The 20480-nt window shown below is 36.6% G+C and overlaps 1 protein-coding gene across 1 annotated transcript in view; it reads left to right on the top strand.

The window, feature by feature from the left end:
* Positions 1-20480, top strand: part of l(2)41Ab (lethal (2) 41Ab) — a 443174-nt gene that overhangs the window by 329406 nt on the left and 93288 nt on the right. The window contains exon 9 of the mRNA XM_068228208.1: positions 18295-18503. Within this exon, the coding sequence (XP_068084309.1) occupies positions 18295-18503 (209 nt within the window). The remainder of the gene's footprint in view (positions 1-18294; positions 18504-20480) is intronic.

Below are 20480 nucleotides of genomic sequence, written 5' to 3'. Positions count from 1 at the left end.
TCATCTATCCAACAGTCCAGTCACATAATTTACGAAAACAAGATTAGATGTTGTTTGACAAGAGCGTTGCTATTAAGCCAAGTAGTTATTCAAAACATTTCACCATAACCTAAGTTCTAAAAAACGATAGAGGAGGATGCACACCAAAAACAATTACAAATAGAATGAAAGGAAAACGCGCTTTCTAAAACATAATTGAGTGGCGAGTCCGGGTGAAATTAGGGCAAAGTCCTATATGAAAAAGCAAGTGAACATTAAATATAATTTAAGGTGGAACTGAAATCAGGAGTGCTTACCGCGAGGTGGCCCATTCTGGGAGCGAGGAGTCCCCGACGACATCAAACTTCGAACAGACGAGGGAACGACAGACAGACCAAAGATGGACGACGAAAAGCTGCCTCGCTCACTTTAAAAAGGGAAGTCTGGCCTTGGATTGGCCAATCAGAGCACAGGAGTTTGCCTATCGCCACCCAGATTGACCAATCACAACTCTTTACCCGGTCACGATGTTAATACAGTCTTCTCTAATATATACAGACGCAAATCACAGAATCCAAAACTGACAAAGGCCAAAACACCCTGTTCTACAAGTTCGCGTCACAACCTATACGGACTGTTCCAGCTGTTACAGAACAATCATTTACAAAGCTAGTAGTTGCAAAGTGGATAAAGTGAATTTATAAAAATAAACATATTACAAAAATATCTTACATCATAGAGGTTAGGTAGCCAAATGGACTATGAATAAAATATTTTACCTCAACACTCCCCATCATACAGCATTATTTTAAAAAGAACTACAAATAAAACACTCCACAACAACTTTCCACACCATAGAAATTCTACACAGGTCTCAAAACGTAAGTGTGCTTGTGTCTCATTAGAACAAATTGTGCTTCTGGCTTGGTGCCACGACCAGTTGCTTCAGCAGAAGAACATCCTCCTCAAACGTAAGTGTGCTTGCGTCTCATTAGAACAAATTGTGCTCCTGGCTCGGCGCCACGACCAGTTGCTTCAGGAGAAGAACATCCTGCTGAAACGTAAGTGTGCTTGTGTCTCATTAGAACAAATTGTGCTTCTGGCTCGGCGCCACGACCAGTTGCTTCAGGAGAAGAACATCCTCCTCAAACGTAAGTGTGCTTGTGTCTCGAATCATGAAAGAAAACTGTTGTACACTTTCTAAATTATTATTATCCTTGTGAGTAGCCTAGCAGAGAGAAAATGAGACAATAAAGATTTTCACTGGGGCACAGACCTCAAGCGCATTGGGTGATGTCGAGTCAATGTGCTGAATGGTGTATATAAAACATATGGGCCCAAGGCAGCAGCTAGCTACAATGAACGGGTCAAATCACAGGTTTATTATTACGCTTGGTGATTATGGAGAATAACAAAAATTGTCGTCGGCGGCGGCTGCAACTCGTACCAAGTAAACCTATTCTTCAGCACGTACTCACAATGTTATGTTTCATATGAGTCCACACACATCACGTGAAATGGTTGCGAGACGGCGGAACTGAACTTCTGCACTTGTCGTTTATCATCCTCCCGTTTCCGTTGTTCCTCTTCAAATACAGAGGCTGATGTAGAAAGCGTATGTTATTACTTTAATTGCCAGTAGATTTTAACATACTAAGTTGCTCATTTAACTTTATATAAGTTATCTGTTATTTATGAATAGATTTATTAAATTTATTTTACTATACTGGTCTTGCACATTTCATGAGAGAGCTGCAACTAGTTCCTGGGTTGTGCCGCTGGTAAGTATGGTATTGTTTGAAGACAATGCTTATAGTTCTCCCATTTGATGTTCAAGGTGAATCGCATATGGAGGCACTGTAGCTTTTTGATATCTTGATGGTAGAGGGCCCAGTTTCACAACCATAAAGCAGTGTTGATATGCATTGTAAGGTCCTCCTTCATGAAGACACACTTGGGATTAACATCCAAATGGTGAGTGGACAGCACATCTTGTGAGCGGTCACCATTTGTTGAGAGGATACTTCCTAGGTCGACCTGCTCCAGTGGAGTATCCGTTATGGAGGTATTTAAAGATGGGAGGTTCGATCGAGGTGCAGGCTGTGAGCGTACTTTCGTTTTCTGAACATTATTGGAGAGACCAAAACCATCACAAGCAGTCTTGAAACACGTGACTGAGTGTTGCAGCTCCTCAGGTGTGAAGTGTGAAGTCTAGTGAGACTGAAGCGGTATCAGTTGCCCTGATATGTTCCATATAGCGTGGCAGCTAGGTAAACACAGATCCTTGTTTCAATCCATGGGTGATAGGAAATGGATAAGAGATAATATTTTGATGAACGACTTGCCCAGACGTGTTATTAAGAGCCTTGATCAGATCTACAAAATGCTGTGGACAGCCAAAGTGTAAGCAAATTATCAAAAAATAATTTATTCTTTTACCACCACCTCTTCAATACAAGCCACGTGCTACGTGGATGAAATCTACATAATACTATGTACACTTCTCAGGAATATGTTTCGCCTCGTGTTGTAGGTCATTATCTATTCATACATGGATTACAATGAAACATACATTAAAAACATCTTAAAGGTAACATGCCACATTACACATTATGAGTATCGAGAATAGATAGTGTCTGTACTCATGAAAATTATAATTTTTTTTGTTAGTGATGCTCTTTTTAGATTCTAAAAATGTCCAAATCTGAAATTGATCCTCTTCATAATAACTTGCAGATCCTTTCGGTACAAATGTTTGGTACCTGAACTGTCAATTAATTATAAATAACAGCTGCATATTTCAAAATAAATTAGATAATATTGCGTGTTGTAATTTTTAAAAATGATCATATGTTTAAAGCAGTGTTACGTTTCCAAGTTTAGGCTGCTGCTTAATTGACGTTACGAACAGTCGTGTGTGAAAAGAGAGGGATATTGTCTGTGATGAATTAAAAGAGAAGTTAAAATTAGTATTTGTAGCATGCGTATTGACAAGATACTTCAAGTAGTTAATATGCCAATTGAGAAGTAACTTACTTGTAGATCTGACTGTTTTGGCAGCTCCTGCCTGACTAACATTTCTATTCCTAGTGTTATACTTGTGCGGTATAGGAGGGGTGGGGTGTGGAGGGGGAGAGGGGTTTTGTTACCTATGCCGTTACTGGTGGGGCATTAATAGGGGTGGCGTGGGTACGCCTAACATTTGGCATGGTGGATGAAATATTTGGAAGAGAGGATTTAAAAAGATTTGGAATTTTATTCTGGTGTGAATTCACAATATGTATTAATTTGGGTGTTAATTCATAAAAAGGATTTTTATTTTCTGTGACTTCATTTAAATTATGATTGTTATTATAGGTCTGGTCCAACAAGGTGTGTAAACTTTCTATTTCATTCATTAACTTTCCTTTAGTGATACATTTAATAACAGTAAGATCCTTCTCTATTGATGTAAAGTGGTGTCCTGTCTCAGTCATGTGCAGCTCATGCCCGAGTACTTAATATGTTTAAATCCGTTGTAGTGTTCCCTGTATCTCGCGGAAAAGCTCCTCCCAGTCTGACCAACATATGAAAATTCACACTGTGAACATGTTAATCTATATACACCAGATCTTGAGTAAATGTTGCTATTGTAATTGACATTATTGTGGTTAAGAAATATGTTTTGATTGGTGCTGACTGTCTTGAAAGCTATACTAATATTATGCTTTTTTAGCGTATTAGTGATCTGGTGGATGGCAGGGTTATTAAAAGTAAACACAGCAAATTTGTTTCTTTTTGGCTTGTCTGGGATGAGGTTCGTGGATAATTTAGTTTTTACTTTGTTGATTAGACGGACTGACCATGTCAACTTTGAAATCGTTGATTTTGGCAAGATGTCTTATATAATTCATTTCAGCCTTTAAGTTGTTAGAAGAAAGAGGAATTTTCAGAGCTCTATAAATCAAGGTATGGAATGAGGCTTGTTTTTGGGGCTTAGGGTGTAGCGGGTTATTCCTAATTGTAGTGGGAGAGTGTGTAGGTTTTATACTGAAAGCATTATGAAAACGTGTGACCGTTATGTCTAAAAAGTTTAAGGAATTATTCATCTGATCTTCTTTAGTAAATTTAACGTTAGGATATATTTTATTTAAACGATCTAATATCTTGTCACTACTGGTGATGTCCTTGTCGATAATTACGAACGTATCATCCACCAATCTGAGCCACAAACATATGCCTTTTATGTGTGATAAAATCTTCGTATGCTCTATAGGATCCATACAAATGTCTGCTAGGATGCCAGATAGAGGGTTGGTAAGCCATACCATTAAAAGAGAAATTATTGTTATTTAAGACAAATCTTAAGATTTTCATAAATTCTTCGATTTCTTGTTTACTAAGGTAACTATGATTATTGACGTTATCATTGATGATTCTTACTGTTTCATCAGTTGGAATATTTGGGTACATGTTTACGACATCATAAGAACATAATACATGATTGGGTCTTAGAATAAACTTATTCAAAATTTCACAAAATTTAATTGAGTTTTTTAAGGGGTATTTATTATTGAAAACCAAATGTTTCTTTAAGAAGCTGTGAATGAATTTTGATACCCTGTGGGTAGGACAGTTTATGATAGGGCGCATTTTGTGGATTTAAGGCATCTCTGGCTGCTGGTATACTCGGGTTCATATTAAGGAGTTGTTGTTGTTCCTCTTCATTGGGGAGAAGATTGGAGCTTTTTATAATACCCATATTATATTTTGGTGTACTTTTGTGGTAGAATCTTTATTAACTATTGTATCCTTAAAGAATTCTTCAGTTTTTTCAATGTATGTGTGTTTGTCTAATAGAACTGTGGATCCTCCTTTGTCCGCTTTTGCGACGATAATGTCGTTGTTGTCTATTTTCGTTTTCATGTTCTGAATCAATTTATTGTGGTTATAATCAAAATTAGCGTTCATTTCTTCCGCCAACCGAGGTAATTTCTTTTTCACTACGAACCTAATGTAAGTTTGAACCTCTAAGGGAAGTTTTGAAACGTTAGCTTTGATCTCGGCTATTGTATTAATAATGTCCGTTTCTTTTTTCTTGTTAGGCGAATTGTGTTTTAAGCCTCTGTTCAGAATCCCTTTCTCTTTTTCAGAAAACTACGTGTTAGTCAAGTTAACTGACCTGAGGGGGAATAGCCAACGTTATGTTTGGGAATCTTTTAACTGTGATAATTTATTGCCTGCTTCCTGTCCAATATTAAGCCTAATTTGTTATCCACATGTAATTGGAATGAGCTCAAGACCTGAGCTAACATTAAATGAACTTTATGTAACTATAAATTTAAGGGTGATTTCTTTTTGTACATATCTGAGTAAATTTATAAGATGGAAAAGGTGTGCACCACTTGAAGTACGTCAAGTCTCCAATAGATACGTACACCAGCTGTTTGAAAGGTAAGCGTGAAGTCACATGACGAAGTACAACATTTAACATCATTACAGGACATACCAGCAGTTCAAAGCAACAGGTGATCACACAGATGTTACAATCGGAACACGGATCAAAGAAACTAAGTTAATGAACACACATTGAAATTTATAACTGAAACTTAAGATGGCGCACACAATGTGATGATATAACTTTACCCAAAAAAACATGTGGTCAGCAGAAGGCTTGCCACAAAGAAATCTTAATGAAAATTCACAATGAAACAGAAAGAATTTGTTATGGATAGTGACTTACCATTTCCTCCAACTGTTAATTACAGGGTGAAACACAGCACCGCAGACTGAACATCGGCGAACGAATAATACATTTGACTGCCTCATCTTGAAATAACTTCCTCGTTATGTCTTAAACTCGAGGAAGAATCATGAAAAACAAATAAACAGGGATTAGGAATGCACACATAACAATTACAATCTATTAAAAAACATGCCATCAATTAATTTACACTTCTTGTAATTAGAACAACGTAAAAAGCAATATAACATTTTGAAATTTAGCAAAGGGTAATCGCTGCGAGTCTCACTTTCTTCCACAACCCACGCTCTGCTGTCAGTGTAGCAGCACTTCACTTCTACATAATAATAATAATAATAATAATAATAATAATAATAATAATAATAATAATAATAATAAAAAAATTAACGCTAACTTGGCGTTGCAGCAACTGTCAACATATAGCTCCAACAAATGACAAATACGGAAGGATTGTGGAATGAGGCTATGAGATCTTATCTCGTTGTGGGAAAGAGAAACCACCCTTGAGCTCAAATTAACAAATGAAATATACAATTTCAAATAAAACAAAACAAATGACATAACTGTTGACAATTAAGCACATTTTAAAGAAAGAATAGTTAAATAAAGTGCAAGCTGATAGTGGAGTAGGTTACAAACACGACTGTTCATTGTGGCACGGTCACTCAAACATTAAAATTGGTGAATGTGGAAGTCTAGGGGAAAACTCTCTTACATTACCACCGAAAGTTACATAAAACTGGAAAAGGCCGAAACACAAGAATCAATTTAAATTAAGTGAAAAGCAATAACGTAGTGCTTACCGTAGGAGGCTGGAGTCAGAAATCAAAGACACGTACAAATTGCCTTGCTCACACGGGGAGCCCAAAACAGGAAATTGTGCAGTCACAAGTAGCCAATAACAACACTCCAGATTGCCACATTCACCAATGAAAAAGGCCATTATTCCAGCCAATTAAAATACCCTACCATATATGTGTAACCGCACCCAGACAGGACAATTACGGTTACACATAATAATAATAATAATAATAATAATAATAATAATAATAATAATATAAGAGTACTAATAATAAAGTAATACCAGTAGTAAATAATATAATACTTAATAATATGACTAAGAAAATTGTAAATAACGCAGTGGCGGTGAATTCAGATCAAAACATGGAAATGTGACGAGTATCTTTCGATACGCAATATTAAATCAAATACAAGGGAACACTTACAGGCCTAAAAATGACAACTAAGACAGGGGAGTGGAAGGTGCTTGGAAACCCTATGAGGTCTATGGAAGGTATAACGTTATGGGGGAGAAAAGACTTACAATATACACCCAACAGACAAATAATTATTGAGAAAATGAACATACAATAATAAATGAACAAATAAATGAACTGCACATCAACTGATACTTGACATACAAACAAAAGATGTGTAAGGGAAACAATTAAGCTCTTCAGTCACGAACAAACTTTGACATAAGAGTTTCAGAATTTACAGAATGAAAGGAAACGAAACAAAATTAATTACACAATCCGAGAAAGTGTTACAGTTACTACAATTACAACTAGAGTTAGGAAAGAAGGTCTGCCTCATAAAAACAATGTTGCGGACTAGCATAAATGCTAAGTCATATAAATGCTCTATTTTGGAAAATGTGGAAAACTAGAGGAAATTCCAACACACGAGATGAAATTCTACATAATTACTGAAGTTACTTTAAGTGGGAACAGTCCGAAACATTTAAATAGCATAAGACAAAAATGCGCTTACCTTTGGCGGCTGACGATCCATTGTGGGACGAGGACGTCGCCCGCTGTAATGATCCAAATTCAAAGGCGCGGACAAAGTCACTCGCACACGCAAGGAGCCACAAACAGGAAATAGAGTGATTACAAATGACCAATAGCAACACTCCAGTTTGCCATATCCCACCTATTAAAAATCCTCATATACTGGCCAATAAAAACACTTGTACTTTTGACCAATGACAATGAAATTCTAGAATCATGCTTTCTGCAGAATTTGCATCTTCGCGGATATTTCAAAACGACACGTGGCACACCCTGCCTCACAAGTCATGTATAAAATTTCCACATCCCTTTCCATAGTTAAGAAAATAATACAATTTAAATCAGGAAATGTAACAGAACATAAATCTTCTTCATAGTCCATTTCTTCATATGCCTAAATATGGAATAATTTTTAAATAAGAAAGCTTCATACAATAATTTACTTTGCATAAACACTTCATTAATGGTCATGAATTTCATGTTTTTGGTCCGTATTGAACTGAGAATAATATATAAGTAATAATAATAACAACGTAAACGTTTCCACCTTTTCAATACTAAAATATATTCACAAAATTATAAATTATAATAGATGGGTCGAAACTAGTACCGTGTAATTTATAATTTTGTGAATATATTTTAGTATTGAAAAGGTGGAAACGTTTACGTTGTTATTATTATTACTTTTATATTATAAACACTTCAGTTCTTTAAATGTTTTTGTTTACCTAAAATGATGACAAGATAAAATTTACATTACATTACATACAGAATAAGGACTTCTGTTGCTTCACTGATTTCTGCTCACCAACAGCCACAATATGGACAAATTCTAGAGAGTTTGATTACGTAACATAGGAATTTCACAATCGGAAATTTACATGTGCCCATACAAGCTGCCTCAAAGGTTGCTTTCAATTTTAAATCAAATTTTAAAAATATTACCAAAAATCCTTAAAACAAGCATTGCTCAAAATCAGTTTTCACATTCTTCATAATTCACATTTTACTAACATATAATTTCTTCAAGTTACATAAAGAACTTCTTTATCCACATCAGTTACGATTATTTAAAAAATTAGCCTTCAACATATTCTTCAGTAATATTGTTGTCGAGAGTCCTAAAAACCTTATTCTAACTAACATTTTCTAATTCACATAAATTCTCAAAACACAAATTTCTTTGCATAACACTGCCTGACAAGGATTTCGTGGTGTCACTGATCTCTGCACCTGGAAAATTTCAATATTGGTCGCATCTTTATAGATTGAAACTTCTTTATGACTAGAATGTCAATTTCTCCACATTTCCAAATTTCGATAAATAAAGAAAACAACGATTGAGATATCAGTGTCCTTAAAGTCTTATCTTGAGGCTTCCCTAAATTGCTACAATAATATTTAAGCTCTTGACCAAACTGCGTCATATAACTGTTACATGTTATAAACCTCATTTTAGGTCCGTATTGAAAATTTAACAGTTCAACAATGATAAAGGTGTTTTAATTTATTCCACCTATTCAATACTTATATTTTCACGTATAGTTGTTACATAATTAAATTCTTAGTTACATGGGACATGTTTCACCCTCAGTTAAGGGCATCTTCAGCCTAAATACAATAATCAAAAATACAACTAAATTAAAAGTGGAAGTTAAATACAATCATCAAAAATACAACTAAAATAAAAAGTGGAAGTTAAAAGTTTAGTCTGTTATTAAAATTAGGAACAATAAAATTGTGAAAAATGATAAAATAAAAAGATGCTAATGGAAAACTGTCTTATGATTAAACTATAATCTTGTCGGAGACTAAAACTTCTATTAAAATTCTAATTAAAACAGTTCATATAAAATATTGGAAAATCAAAGTGGTAGTAATAAAAAGCCAACGACATGAGGGCGTGTACACAAGCATAAACTTGATTGTCATGAATACAATCTTTTCAAGGCCGCTGATGAAATTCGTAGTAAGTAAGGCAGAAGCGTCTATTGAAAAATAGATAATAACAAATACACATTAGTAACAAAAAATCCGCTAACTAAAATTCAACGCAACTTAAAAGCCTTACTTAAAAGATCCACATCTCTCTTTACTGAACAAGAACAATTAAAACTTGTCAATATGAATCCTAGGCTCCCGGAAACTAGAGCTATGCCCAAAATACATAAAAAAGATATTCCGATTCGTCCGATTATCAATTGCCGTAATTCTCCCACGTATAAAGTCTCCAAATACATTCACAATTTTTTGAAAAGACATTACACTTTTAATAATAAACAACCATTAAGAAATTCCATTGACTTGTGTGACATTTTGCTTGGATTTGGCGTACTTCCAAACCAGATGATGTGTTCGTATGACGTAGTGAATATGTTCCCGAATATTCCGACAGATAAAACTGTTAATATCATTCATGATAATATTTGTAAACACAGTAATCTTAGTAAAATGGAAGTAGAAGAATTCACTAGATTGTTAAAGTTCGTATTAGACAATAACTACTTCATATTTAACAATAATATTTATAAACAGAATGGATTAGCAATGGGTGACCCAATATCGGGCATCCTTGCCGACATATTTATGGATTCAATCGAACACAATGAAATAATAGCAAAAATTAAAGGAATAGATTTATGGTTGAGATATGTAGATGATACATTTGTAATCATAAACAAAGATGTCACTAATAGTCAAGAAATCTTAAATAAATTAAATGAAATCGAACCTAATTTGAAATTCACGAAAGAGGACGAAGTCGATAACTCATTGAATTTTCTGGATATAACAGTTACGCGTAAGGTTAACACTTTTGATTTCCAAATATTTAGAAAACCGACACAATCATCTACAACTATAAACAATTCCTCTTTACACCCGAGTTCACATAAACAAGCATCTTTTCACAGTCTAATTTATAGAGCATTTAGAATCCCTCTATCTCCCATGAATTTGAAGAAAGAATTAAATTATACTAGATACCTCGCTAAACAAAATGGTTTCAAAATAGAAATGATCAACAAATTAATCAATAAAATTAAGAACAAATTATCTACGAATCTGATACCAGAAAAGACCAAAAAAACTGAGTATGCTACATTTACTTTTAATAATCCAGCTATACACCAGATTACTAGCGTATTCAAGAAACATAATTTTAATATAGCTTTTAAAACTACTAATACTAACCAGTCCATATTCTTTAATCATAAAAAAGTTAATTATGATAAGAATCGTTATTTAGGATCAGGAGTATACAGACTTAAATGTACTCAGTGTAATTTTTCATATGTTGGACAGACTGGGAGAAATTTTATGACAAGATACATGGAACATGTTAACACGGAAAAACATAGGAAATACTCAGCGATGAGTTTGCATATGAGGGAGACTGGCCACAGATTTGAATCCATTGAGAAAGACTTAACGATAATTAGAAACATACAAAAAGGAAGAATGCTGAATGAATTAGAAAGTTTATACATCTATTTAGATCAGATGTACAATAAGCAAAAGAATCTCAATGAAACCACGGACAATAAAAGTATGTTACACGAATTAATGCCAAAATTATTAAAGTCAGTTAGTTCGAATAAATTTAGGATACCTAATATATTTAATTCTTCAAACCCTAATACTCCTCCCATACCTACAGATATTAGGCCTACTTCCAGCAATGCAGTTGACTCCGCCCCTTTGTCAGCCTCGTCACATTTGACTCCACCCATCCTCTCCTCCCTTCCGCACTTCCCTATTCCTTCCCCTCCGAGTTCGCTACCGCCTCTGCAGCACAGTTATAACACCAGACTTAGAGCCAACAGACGGGCAGCAACCAACTCAACAGTAGTTAACAAATAACAACTTCCACTTACATGTAAGTCCTCATCTGTTTCAAAATTATGTAAGACTGAATTCTCTCCTTACGTTCAATTTCTTATTTCTTCTTTTCCTTCTCTTACAGAAAACTTATTTCTGCATCTGTTGACATTTTCTGGCAAGGATTCAGCCATTTTATTACCTACCGGTGCTAACGGCCTCTTACAATTTTTCAATAGACGCTTCTGCCTTACTTACTACGAATTTCATCAGCGGCCTTGAAAAGATTGTATTCATGACAATCAAGTTTATGCTTGTGTACACGCCCTCATGTCGTTGGCTTTTTATTACTACCACTTTGATTTTCCAATATTTTATATGAACTGTTTTAATTAGAATTTTAATAGAAGTTTTAGTCTCCGACAAGATTATAGTTTAATCATAAGACAGTTTTCCATTAGCATCTTTTTATTTTATCATTTTTCACAATTTTATTGTTCCTAATTTTAATAACAGACTAAACTTTTAACTTCCACTTTTTATTTTAGTTGTATTTTTGATGATTGTATTTAACTTCCACTTTTAATTTAGTTGTATTTTTGATTATTGTATTTAGGCTGAAGATGCCCTTAACTGAGGGTGAAACATGTCCCATGTAACTAAGAATTTAATTATGTAACAACTATACGTGAAAATATAAGTATTGAATAGGTGGAATAAATTAAAACACCTTTATCATTGTTGAACTATATAACTGTTACCCATGCAGTGATCACTGCACGTGTGAGGAGCAAGTCACTGCGCTTTTTGTTAGTATCGACCAAGTGTCATTGGTATGAGAAACTTGTGTGTTATTGGTATGTAACGGGGCTTTCCAGGACACAATGGACAAACGAAGAGTTCATTCTTGACAAGGTGGAGCCTTTTAAACTTAAGAATTTCATTTTTGTCCGTATTGAACTGAGAATGGATGATAGGAAAACTTAAAACGGTCCACCTTTTCAATACAAAAATGTTATAGTTTATTTATAACATGTATTTGCACTTGGAACTAGTTCCAACGCTGTTTTGCGTCATCATCAGCCAAAATGTGGGAAATAGGCCAGCATGTAGGCATTTATATTACACCAGGCGTTACATTAAACAATACACATCTTACAAGGAGATAAAAACAGGGACGAATATAGAAACAAATGAATCGTTGAGAAAGCAAAAGTTATACATATTAAAAATAACCTTAACCACACATCTTGCAGTGCGAAAATATTCTTCTTGAATGATTCCTGAATATTAAACATACGCGCACACATTACTGAAGAGCCAGCAGGCAGGACAAAGTAAAGTGAAACCTTAAGAGTTCTTCTGAGAAGAGTTCATCATTTTTTCTATGTTCCGACTAACTAATGAAGTCTCCCTTGAGTTCCTGATAAACATACACAACAGGAAAATCTCCTTCACTCTCAACAATAGCTATAAAGACCAACGGTAAAATTTCATTTTAAATATTGTGCAGAGACGTGAAAGCATGATCTTGAACATGATATAACTCCTTCATATAACCCAATTTTTTACACAAGGTGTTACATTAAATAATACACATCTTACGAGGAGATATAAACAGGGACGAATGTAGAAACACATGCATCGTTGAGAAGGCAAGTTATACATATTAAAAATAAGCTTAACCACATAACTTGCAGTGCGAAAATATTTGCCTTGAATGATTCCTGAATACAAAACGCACGCGCACACATTTCTAAGGAGCCAGCAGGCAGGAAAAAGTAAAGTGAAACCTTAAGAGTTCTTCTGAGAAGAGTTCATCATTTTTTCTATGTTCCGACTAACTAATGAAGTCTCCCTTGAGTTCCTGATAAACATACACAGCAGGAAATTCTCCTTCACTCTCAACAATAGCTTGAGAGTAATATGTATAACTTTTGCTTTCTCAACGATTCATTTGTTTCTATATTCGTCCCTGTTTTTATCACCTTGTAAAATGTGTATTGTTTAATGTAATGCCTTGTGTAATATAAATGCCTACATGCTGGCCTATTTCCCACATTTTGGCTGATGATGACGCAAAACAGCGTTGAAACTAGTTCCAAGTGCAAATACATGTTATAAATAAACTATAACATTTTTGTATTGAAAAGGTGGACCGTTTTAAGTTTTCCTATCATCCAAGGTGGAGCCTGGAAGGCAACCATTCAGAAACTGAATCTGAGGAGGAAGACTCACTCACTTCCACCCAGTCACGATGGTTTCCAAGATAATCTCAACTGTGATTCAGATTTAAGAACTTCTGTTGAAATTCAGCAAATTGAGCAGCCATAGGAAGGGAAATCTCCAAAAGGAACTAGCTTTTTGTTGACTGTGAAGTGGCAAGGTTGGGCATGTATGGAAGACAACTGATTCAAACACAGGAAGATGCCCAAAAAAGGACATAGTTCATATCCGAACATATACGTCGAAACATAGAAGCTGACCCACTTAAGTGTTATGAATTATTCTTTACTAACAACATAATGCAGACTTCACTTCTTAATTCTTAACACGTTGTCTGGGTGCACGCTACTCCATTCTTTCCTGTGGACCGGTAACAGAAGCACACCTAGCATGAGAAGTAGGATGAAATATAAATACCTGTAAAACCTATAAATGGTTCTAGGACTCTTGTTTTCATCCTTATTGGGCCATCCATCAACCTCACTGTCACTACTAGCACTGGCATCTTCACCTGCATTATTGTCGCCGTCAACAGACTCGTCTGAACTGAACGTCGTACTTTCACTCCCGCGCGTATATTTTGATGTTGACGGACACACATCTTCACAGTCACTAATAGTTACGCTTTCACAAGCACTAGGGAGATCAGATAAACTATCAGCATGCAATTCTCCAAATATTTCATCATCGTTCAAGTTGTCTTTGCTACGGCGCACCATGCTGACACCTGGCAATACACTCGGTCACGCGGTACTGAGTGTTATGAAACCACACTTCCTGTGCCGAAAGCATAGTCAAGGAAAGAATATATCTATCTAAATTTCGATCAACAAACACTTTAGTATGTAAAAACCATGAAATATTTCGATTAATAAACGGCGGAGAAGATAAAAACACACAAGAATGAAGCAGCGTGAGAAAACGTTAATTTATGTAGCCAGTTGCGCACGCACCAATATGAAACTATGTTAATTAACGTAGCCCGTCATTAATGTGTTAAGGAATATACAGTCGACTCTCAATAATTTGACACTCGTTAATTTGAATCTCTCGACAATTTGAAGTTTTCTCCTTGTCCCTTGAAAAATACTGGATAAATTTTAAAAAAATCAATGTTATTTGGTCCCCTCGGTAATTTGAAGTTGTAGGAATGGCATCTTGCTCGCCGACATTCGATAATTTGAAGTCGGGCTTTCCTACTCTCCATAATTTAAAGTCGGTGATTACAGTATGTATTGTTATCGTGCACAGACCTGTCGTTTGTTTACATCAATAATGAGTTGTATGAGTGAGTTTCCAGTCGTGAGTCTTCTTTCAGACGTTAAAGTGTGGTACAGTATGTTAATGTTTGATTTGTGTAATTTTTAAGCATCACAATGAGTTCAAGAAAGAACAAGTGTCTTTCCATAAGTGAAAAAAAACGTGTGATTCAAGCTGTGGAGGATGGACAATTAAAAAACATGTTGCCAAACAGTTTGGTATTTTACCATCAACATTGTCAACGATTTAAAAAAATAAAGATCGCGTCACCGAAAGTGCCTTAAGTGCGAGTAGAAAAAGGTCACGTCAGGGTGAATTTCCCCGTCTTGAAGAGTGCTTGCTTAAGTGGATTTGTCAGTGTAGAGGACAAAACGTTCCCCTGGGCGGTTTCATGTTGAAGGAAAAAGCCAAGTCTTTTGCGCAGTCTCTCGGGATTAAAGGATTTGCAGCAAGTGAGGGGTGGCTTTTAAATTTTAAAAAACCGACAAGTCATCACATTTAAAAAGATGTGCGGAGAGAGCGCCAGCGTGAATAGTTCCATTTCTTCCAAATGGATTGACGAACTAAATGAACTTTTGAATGGCTATGACCCAACACAGACAAAACCGGGCTTTTTTATAAATGTCTTCCTGATCGCACCCTGACGTTCAAAGACGAGAAGTGTCATGGAGGGAAACTGAGCAAGGAAAGAATAACTGTCCTTCTAGCATGTAACATGGACGGATCTCAAAAGTTGAAACCAATCATTATAGGGAAATCTGCCAAACCACGCTGCTTCAAAGGAATAAAATCGTTGCCCACAGCTTATCATCAAACAAAAAAGCATGAATGACGACAGAGTTGTTTAATGAATGGCTGACCTCGGTTAACGGTGACATGAAAAAAAGGAAAAACGCAAAATCTTGCTGTTTTTGGACCAGTACACCGTGCATAATAACCCACCACCATTAGACCACGTAAAATTTATTTTCTTTCCACCAACACGACATCAAGATTGCAACCATTAGACCAAGGCATTATTCAAAATCTAAAAAACTCTCTACCGCAGAGAAATTGTTTCTCTTGTGCTGAATAGCGTCGAAAAAGGTGAGAAGGCGAACATAACAGTTTTGACCGCTATAATCATGATTGATAAGGTCTGGAAAAATGTCAACCCTATCACCATTTATAACTGCTTCAAAAAGTGCGGGTTTAAGCAAACCGAAAACGTGGAACAGTCATCAGAGCCGCCAAAATTTACGAATTTTGACTCAGGATGGGGACTTCTACCTAACTGTGGAGAGTTAACGTTTGAGGATTACGTTCAAGTTGACGATGACATCGGTGTCCACGGTGCCCTAACCAATGCCGAACTGTTGGATTTAGCCTCTCTGGATGAGGACGAGGAAGAAAACGAAGAAGAACAGCCGCCAATTCCAGTCGCATCGAGCGAGGCAAGGACAGCTCTTACTACCCTAAGCTCCTACGCCCTCAGAACGGACACAAGTGACGATTTCTTCTCAGCTCTCACCACTATCGAAAATTTATTGGACCATGATAGATGGAAGTCGCTCACTCAAAAGAAAATTATGGACTTTTTTTCAAAATGAACACTTCTGTATGAACATTTCATAATTGTACAAATGTTGTGAAAGAAATGAGTAAGTATAAGTGAAACTCTTGTTTATTTGAATTTTTCCCTCCCTCCCTCTTGGTTACTTGAACTCCTATTATTTTGAACTCTCGGGAAATTGAACTTTTTCTCTGGTCCCTTGAGTTTCAAATTATCGAGAGTTGACTGTATTACTTCTGGCTTATATTTTAGCATAGATGTGGACATGCACGTATGTTAGTAACTAGCAGATAACGTTAGTATTATAATCTCAGATGAGTGTCTGGGCCGATGACATTAGATGTTAGACCCCTTTAAACAACAGGCATCAGTCTCTTCTGGACTTTCACACGTGTACCACGATTAACACACTCAGTTACTCAATATCTCGACCCACAACATTCCACCCCGAAGTCTTGGCTTCACTCCTCTCTTCAGCTCTTATGGGTAACCCACAAGAAACACCACTCCTTCATGATAACATAATTCCTTCTTTACAGCTAATTCTTGACAAAACAGAAAAAAAATAGGGTCGCACACAAACAAAACAAAAAGAAATAAGGTCAGCTCTAAAAATCAAATAAAACGTTGACGTAGCTGATTGTTCAAACCTCTGGAAAGTCTCTTCATCTCCGCCGTCATTCAAAAATGACTGTTCAAGTATAATTCACATGCATGACAAACTCATTAGGTTGAGTACAAGTAAATGCCAAATAAACATTCCCTTAAAAAACTACCAGCTCTCACCATTGAAATTCAAAGTCTAACTACAAAATTTATCCAGTAAAAACCTAAAACAAAAAGAATTTATCAAAGAATAATCTTCCATGAAAAATCTAATCATATTTATACAAATTTAAACCACTCAGACATGATGGTAACCTTACTTATGCCGGAGAATTATATGGACACATTTATTCTAAAACCTATCAATTATTATGTTACAAATTAATTAATCTTAAATGGAAATTCTGTCTTGCTACAGGATGGTAATAAACATAGTTATACTTAGCCTCCTTGCTCATAAATGCCTGGGTTCACGCTATACATTTTCTCCTGGCAGAGTCCCATGATGCAGTGTACATCGTAGTGCCTATCAGTTTGTGCTATAAATCAGTCAGTTACTTTATAGTGATCGCTTTCACAATATCGGCATTAAATATTGCTGCAAAGGAAAATATTCCTGACACGTAGGTGGTACCTGTAACCTCAGAGAAAAGACGATTCCCCCCACTCCACACCTTATCGATGACCATTATGAATGAAACAGTGCAGTAATTAATGCTGTCCGTACATAACGATAACAAGTGCCCCAAGGCACTCTCCAGATGCTTAGAGGAACTTTCCCCTATTACGCAATGCACTGTTATCTGGACAAAGCATGGCACTATTGATTTCCTGATCTTTTAATTTCATGTTCGTATGGGGTGGAGAAGAAACGCACCTCTCTCTGGTGACAGGAAGCTCGCAACTCCGCCTCCCTGCTCACTCGACAGCTTGGGTACGCCGTCTAGCAATCCATGCTTCGACATCCCACCAACTTGCTTACAGACAATGACATATAAGTTCTCTTCTTCCCCTCTCTGGTACAGTAGAATATGAAGATTGCTCCCCTACTGTGGCAAACAACACAATTTATGGTGACATCATTTTCTGATGTAGAGAATGTGGAAGTGTTTCAACTTTGACAAAATTTCTGATGAAAGCAATAAACAAAACAAATTAAACTTCCATATATTTCACAAAATCAAATGTGTCCACTAACTGTAACAGAGTTGTTATCTCGTCTTCGTTCGATCAGGACCGTGATGGTGAGGTGTTTCACGGTCACAACTCTGTGCAAATTGTGGCACAATTTTCATAATTCTTGTCGACTGTTCCAGAGGTGCTCATATTGCAGCAGAAGAACCTGAAGCTCGAGTACAGCATTCAGCGACATGGGAAGGAAGCCCAGGAAGTGAGCCGCTCCATTGACAAACTCAATCATAAGCTGACAGCAGTAAATATCAAACTGAATGAAAAACGTGGCTACAAGGAGTCCCTGGACAAGATGAACTTTCTCACCCAGACTGAATATGTCAACACGTTGAAGGTAATTGTATTCAAAACTATATATAACATATAGTGAGGGCAGTGAGCTTATTTCTAACGTGCTCACTGCAGAATCATATACATTAAATTATAGATTGGAATTTTTTCATTTAAATTCTGGCGCCTATGTTACTGGAATCTTGGAGAAGCTCAGGGTGTGTAGGAATTTTCACCCCTGACAGCACCAGCGTGCGTTTGACAGGATTGGAAAGAGAACCTGTTCTTCTAGACAGGAAGCAGAAACACATATAATGAAACCTTGTTATAACCAAATTTACTAAAACGTAGCCCCAAGTGTTCAGTCTCGGCAAGGGGTCCCGGGTTCCCGCCCGGGTCGAGGATTTTAATATGTTCTAGTTGTGTTTTCTTTCGCTCAGCAGAACTATAACAGCCGCAGTAGCATGGCTCATAGGGATTGTCATCGAATTTGAGGGTAAACATTTACGTCACATATTCGTGGCGGAATCTCCTTTCTTAGATATCCGAGGGCTTTAAACCCGTTAATTTTTGTATCTCTTTCTTTCCAGGCCTTGTCTTTTTTTAAAGGAATATTCATAAGAATTAAGCCACGAAGATGGTGGTCTTGCAGCACTGATCTTTGCCATATGACAGGCGATCTCATAAGGCTTCAGATTTCTTCTACCAGAATAGCTGAATTTTGAATAAAAATTCCATTCGAGTTAAAGTTTTTAAATGATCTGATGTACCGATCTTATTTCCGAGGCCAGAATCTTAATCTACCCAGTGAACACACTGAAACTAGCAGATTCCAACAATGCTTACAACATTTTCAAGTAAGCTCGTTAAACTACCTTCATGAAGGAACTTCTGTTTTCCAACAATGGACATTGTATTCCATACGAGACGTTATGGCTGGCATGTCATATTTCAGTTTTAACCAGTGGCGTATGCTAGTATCAAGACGTGGGCTACCACTAGACTTAGGTTACTCCTTTTCGGTAGCTGGTTTAGGGAACGTCAAGCCTTAAGCGTTTTGATCTGCAGTGAATAACCAACGGAGAAGCCTGGTGTGAAAATGGGAAACCACGGAAAACAATCTTCAGGCCTGCCGACAGTGGGGTTCGAACCCACTATCTCCCGGATGCGAGCTCACAGCTGCGCGTTCCTAACCGCACGGCCAACTCGCCCGGTAGTAGCCTAAGGTTTAGCAAGTTGAAGTCCAGCTATGAGGCTAAATGGATAGAATGCTTGCCTTTGGTCCGACGGCCCCGGTTCAATTTTCAGAATCAACCCCATCATACTGTTAATTCCCCTGGCTTGGGAACTGGGTGTTTATGACATCTTCGCCATTCATTTTATCCTCATTAGGTCACCTCCAAACCTATACAGATGCCATGCACCATTACTATTATTATTATTATTATTATTATTATTATTATTATTATTAACATCATCATCATCATAATCGTTAAATAAAATGTTGAATTTCACAGTGGTCGTGCCCATCGTTCACTGGTTAATTATCTTCCTCGGAAGATCAGTGGTGGTGTCCGACCCATGATCACGGGTTCGATTCCAACCAACAAAAAAGAACACTAAACCTCAAAGATTGCATTTCATTTTAGTACATCTATCTATAATAATAAAACAGCAGTGTCTTCCTTCAAGGATGGAGAAGTAAATCGGGAGTGAAATACCAGCACTCCATTATCTATATAATTAAGTCAGAAAGATGAGGTGAGGAAGTATATACGATGATTAACGCATGGTTGATAGTTAGCAGTGGCGATCTAGCACATCTATCCTCCCCCGGTCCCTGCGCCGGTAGGCATACAGCAGCAAGCCGCATGGGGCGGGTCGAGAATCTGGGTTGGATTATGAGTCTCCGAAGCCTTGTTCTCAGAAATACGTGGGACGTTTTTTCTCATTGCTTTCAAGGTTTGCAAGTGTAACAGTGTGTCAGATGCTTACAATATTTATAGTGTGCTTTAGATTTCCACTGCTTACATTTGAGTTT

Source organism: Anabrus simplex, chromosome 6 (genome assembly GCF_040414725.1).
Source record: "Anabrus simplex isolate iqAnaSimp1 chromosome 6, ASM4041472v1, whole genome shotgun sequence".
Lineage (NCBI taxonomy): Eukaryota > Metazoa > Arthropoda > Insecta > Orthoptera > Tettigoniidae > Anabrus > Anabrus simplex.
The sequence above is the reverse complement of the archived record's forward strand: the minus strand, read 5'-3'. Positions and strand labels throughout refer to the sequence as shown.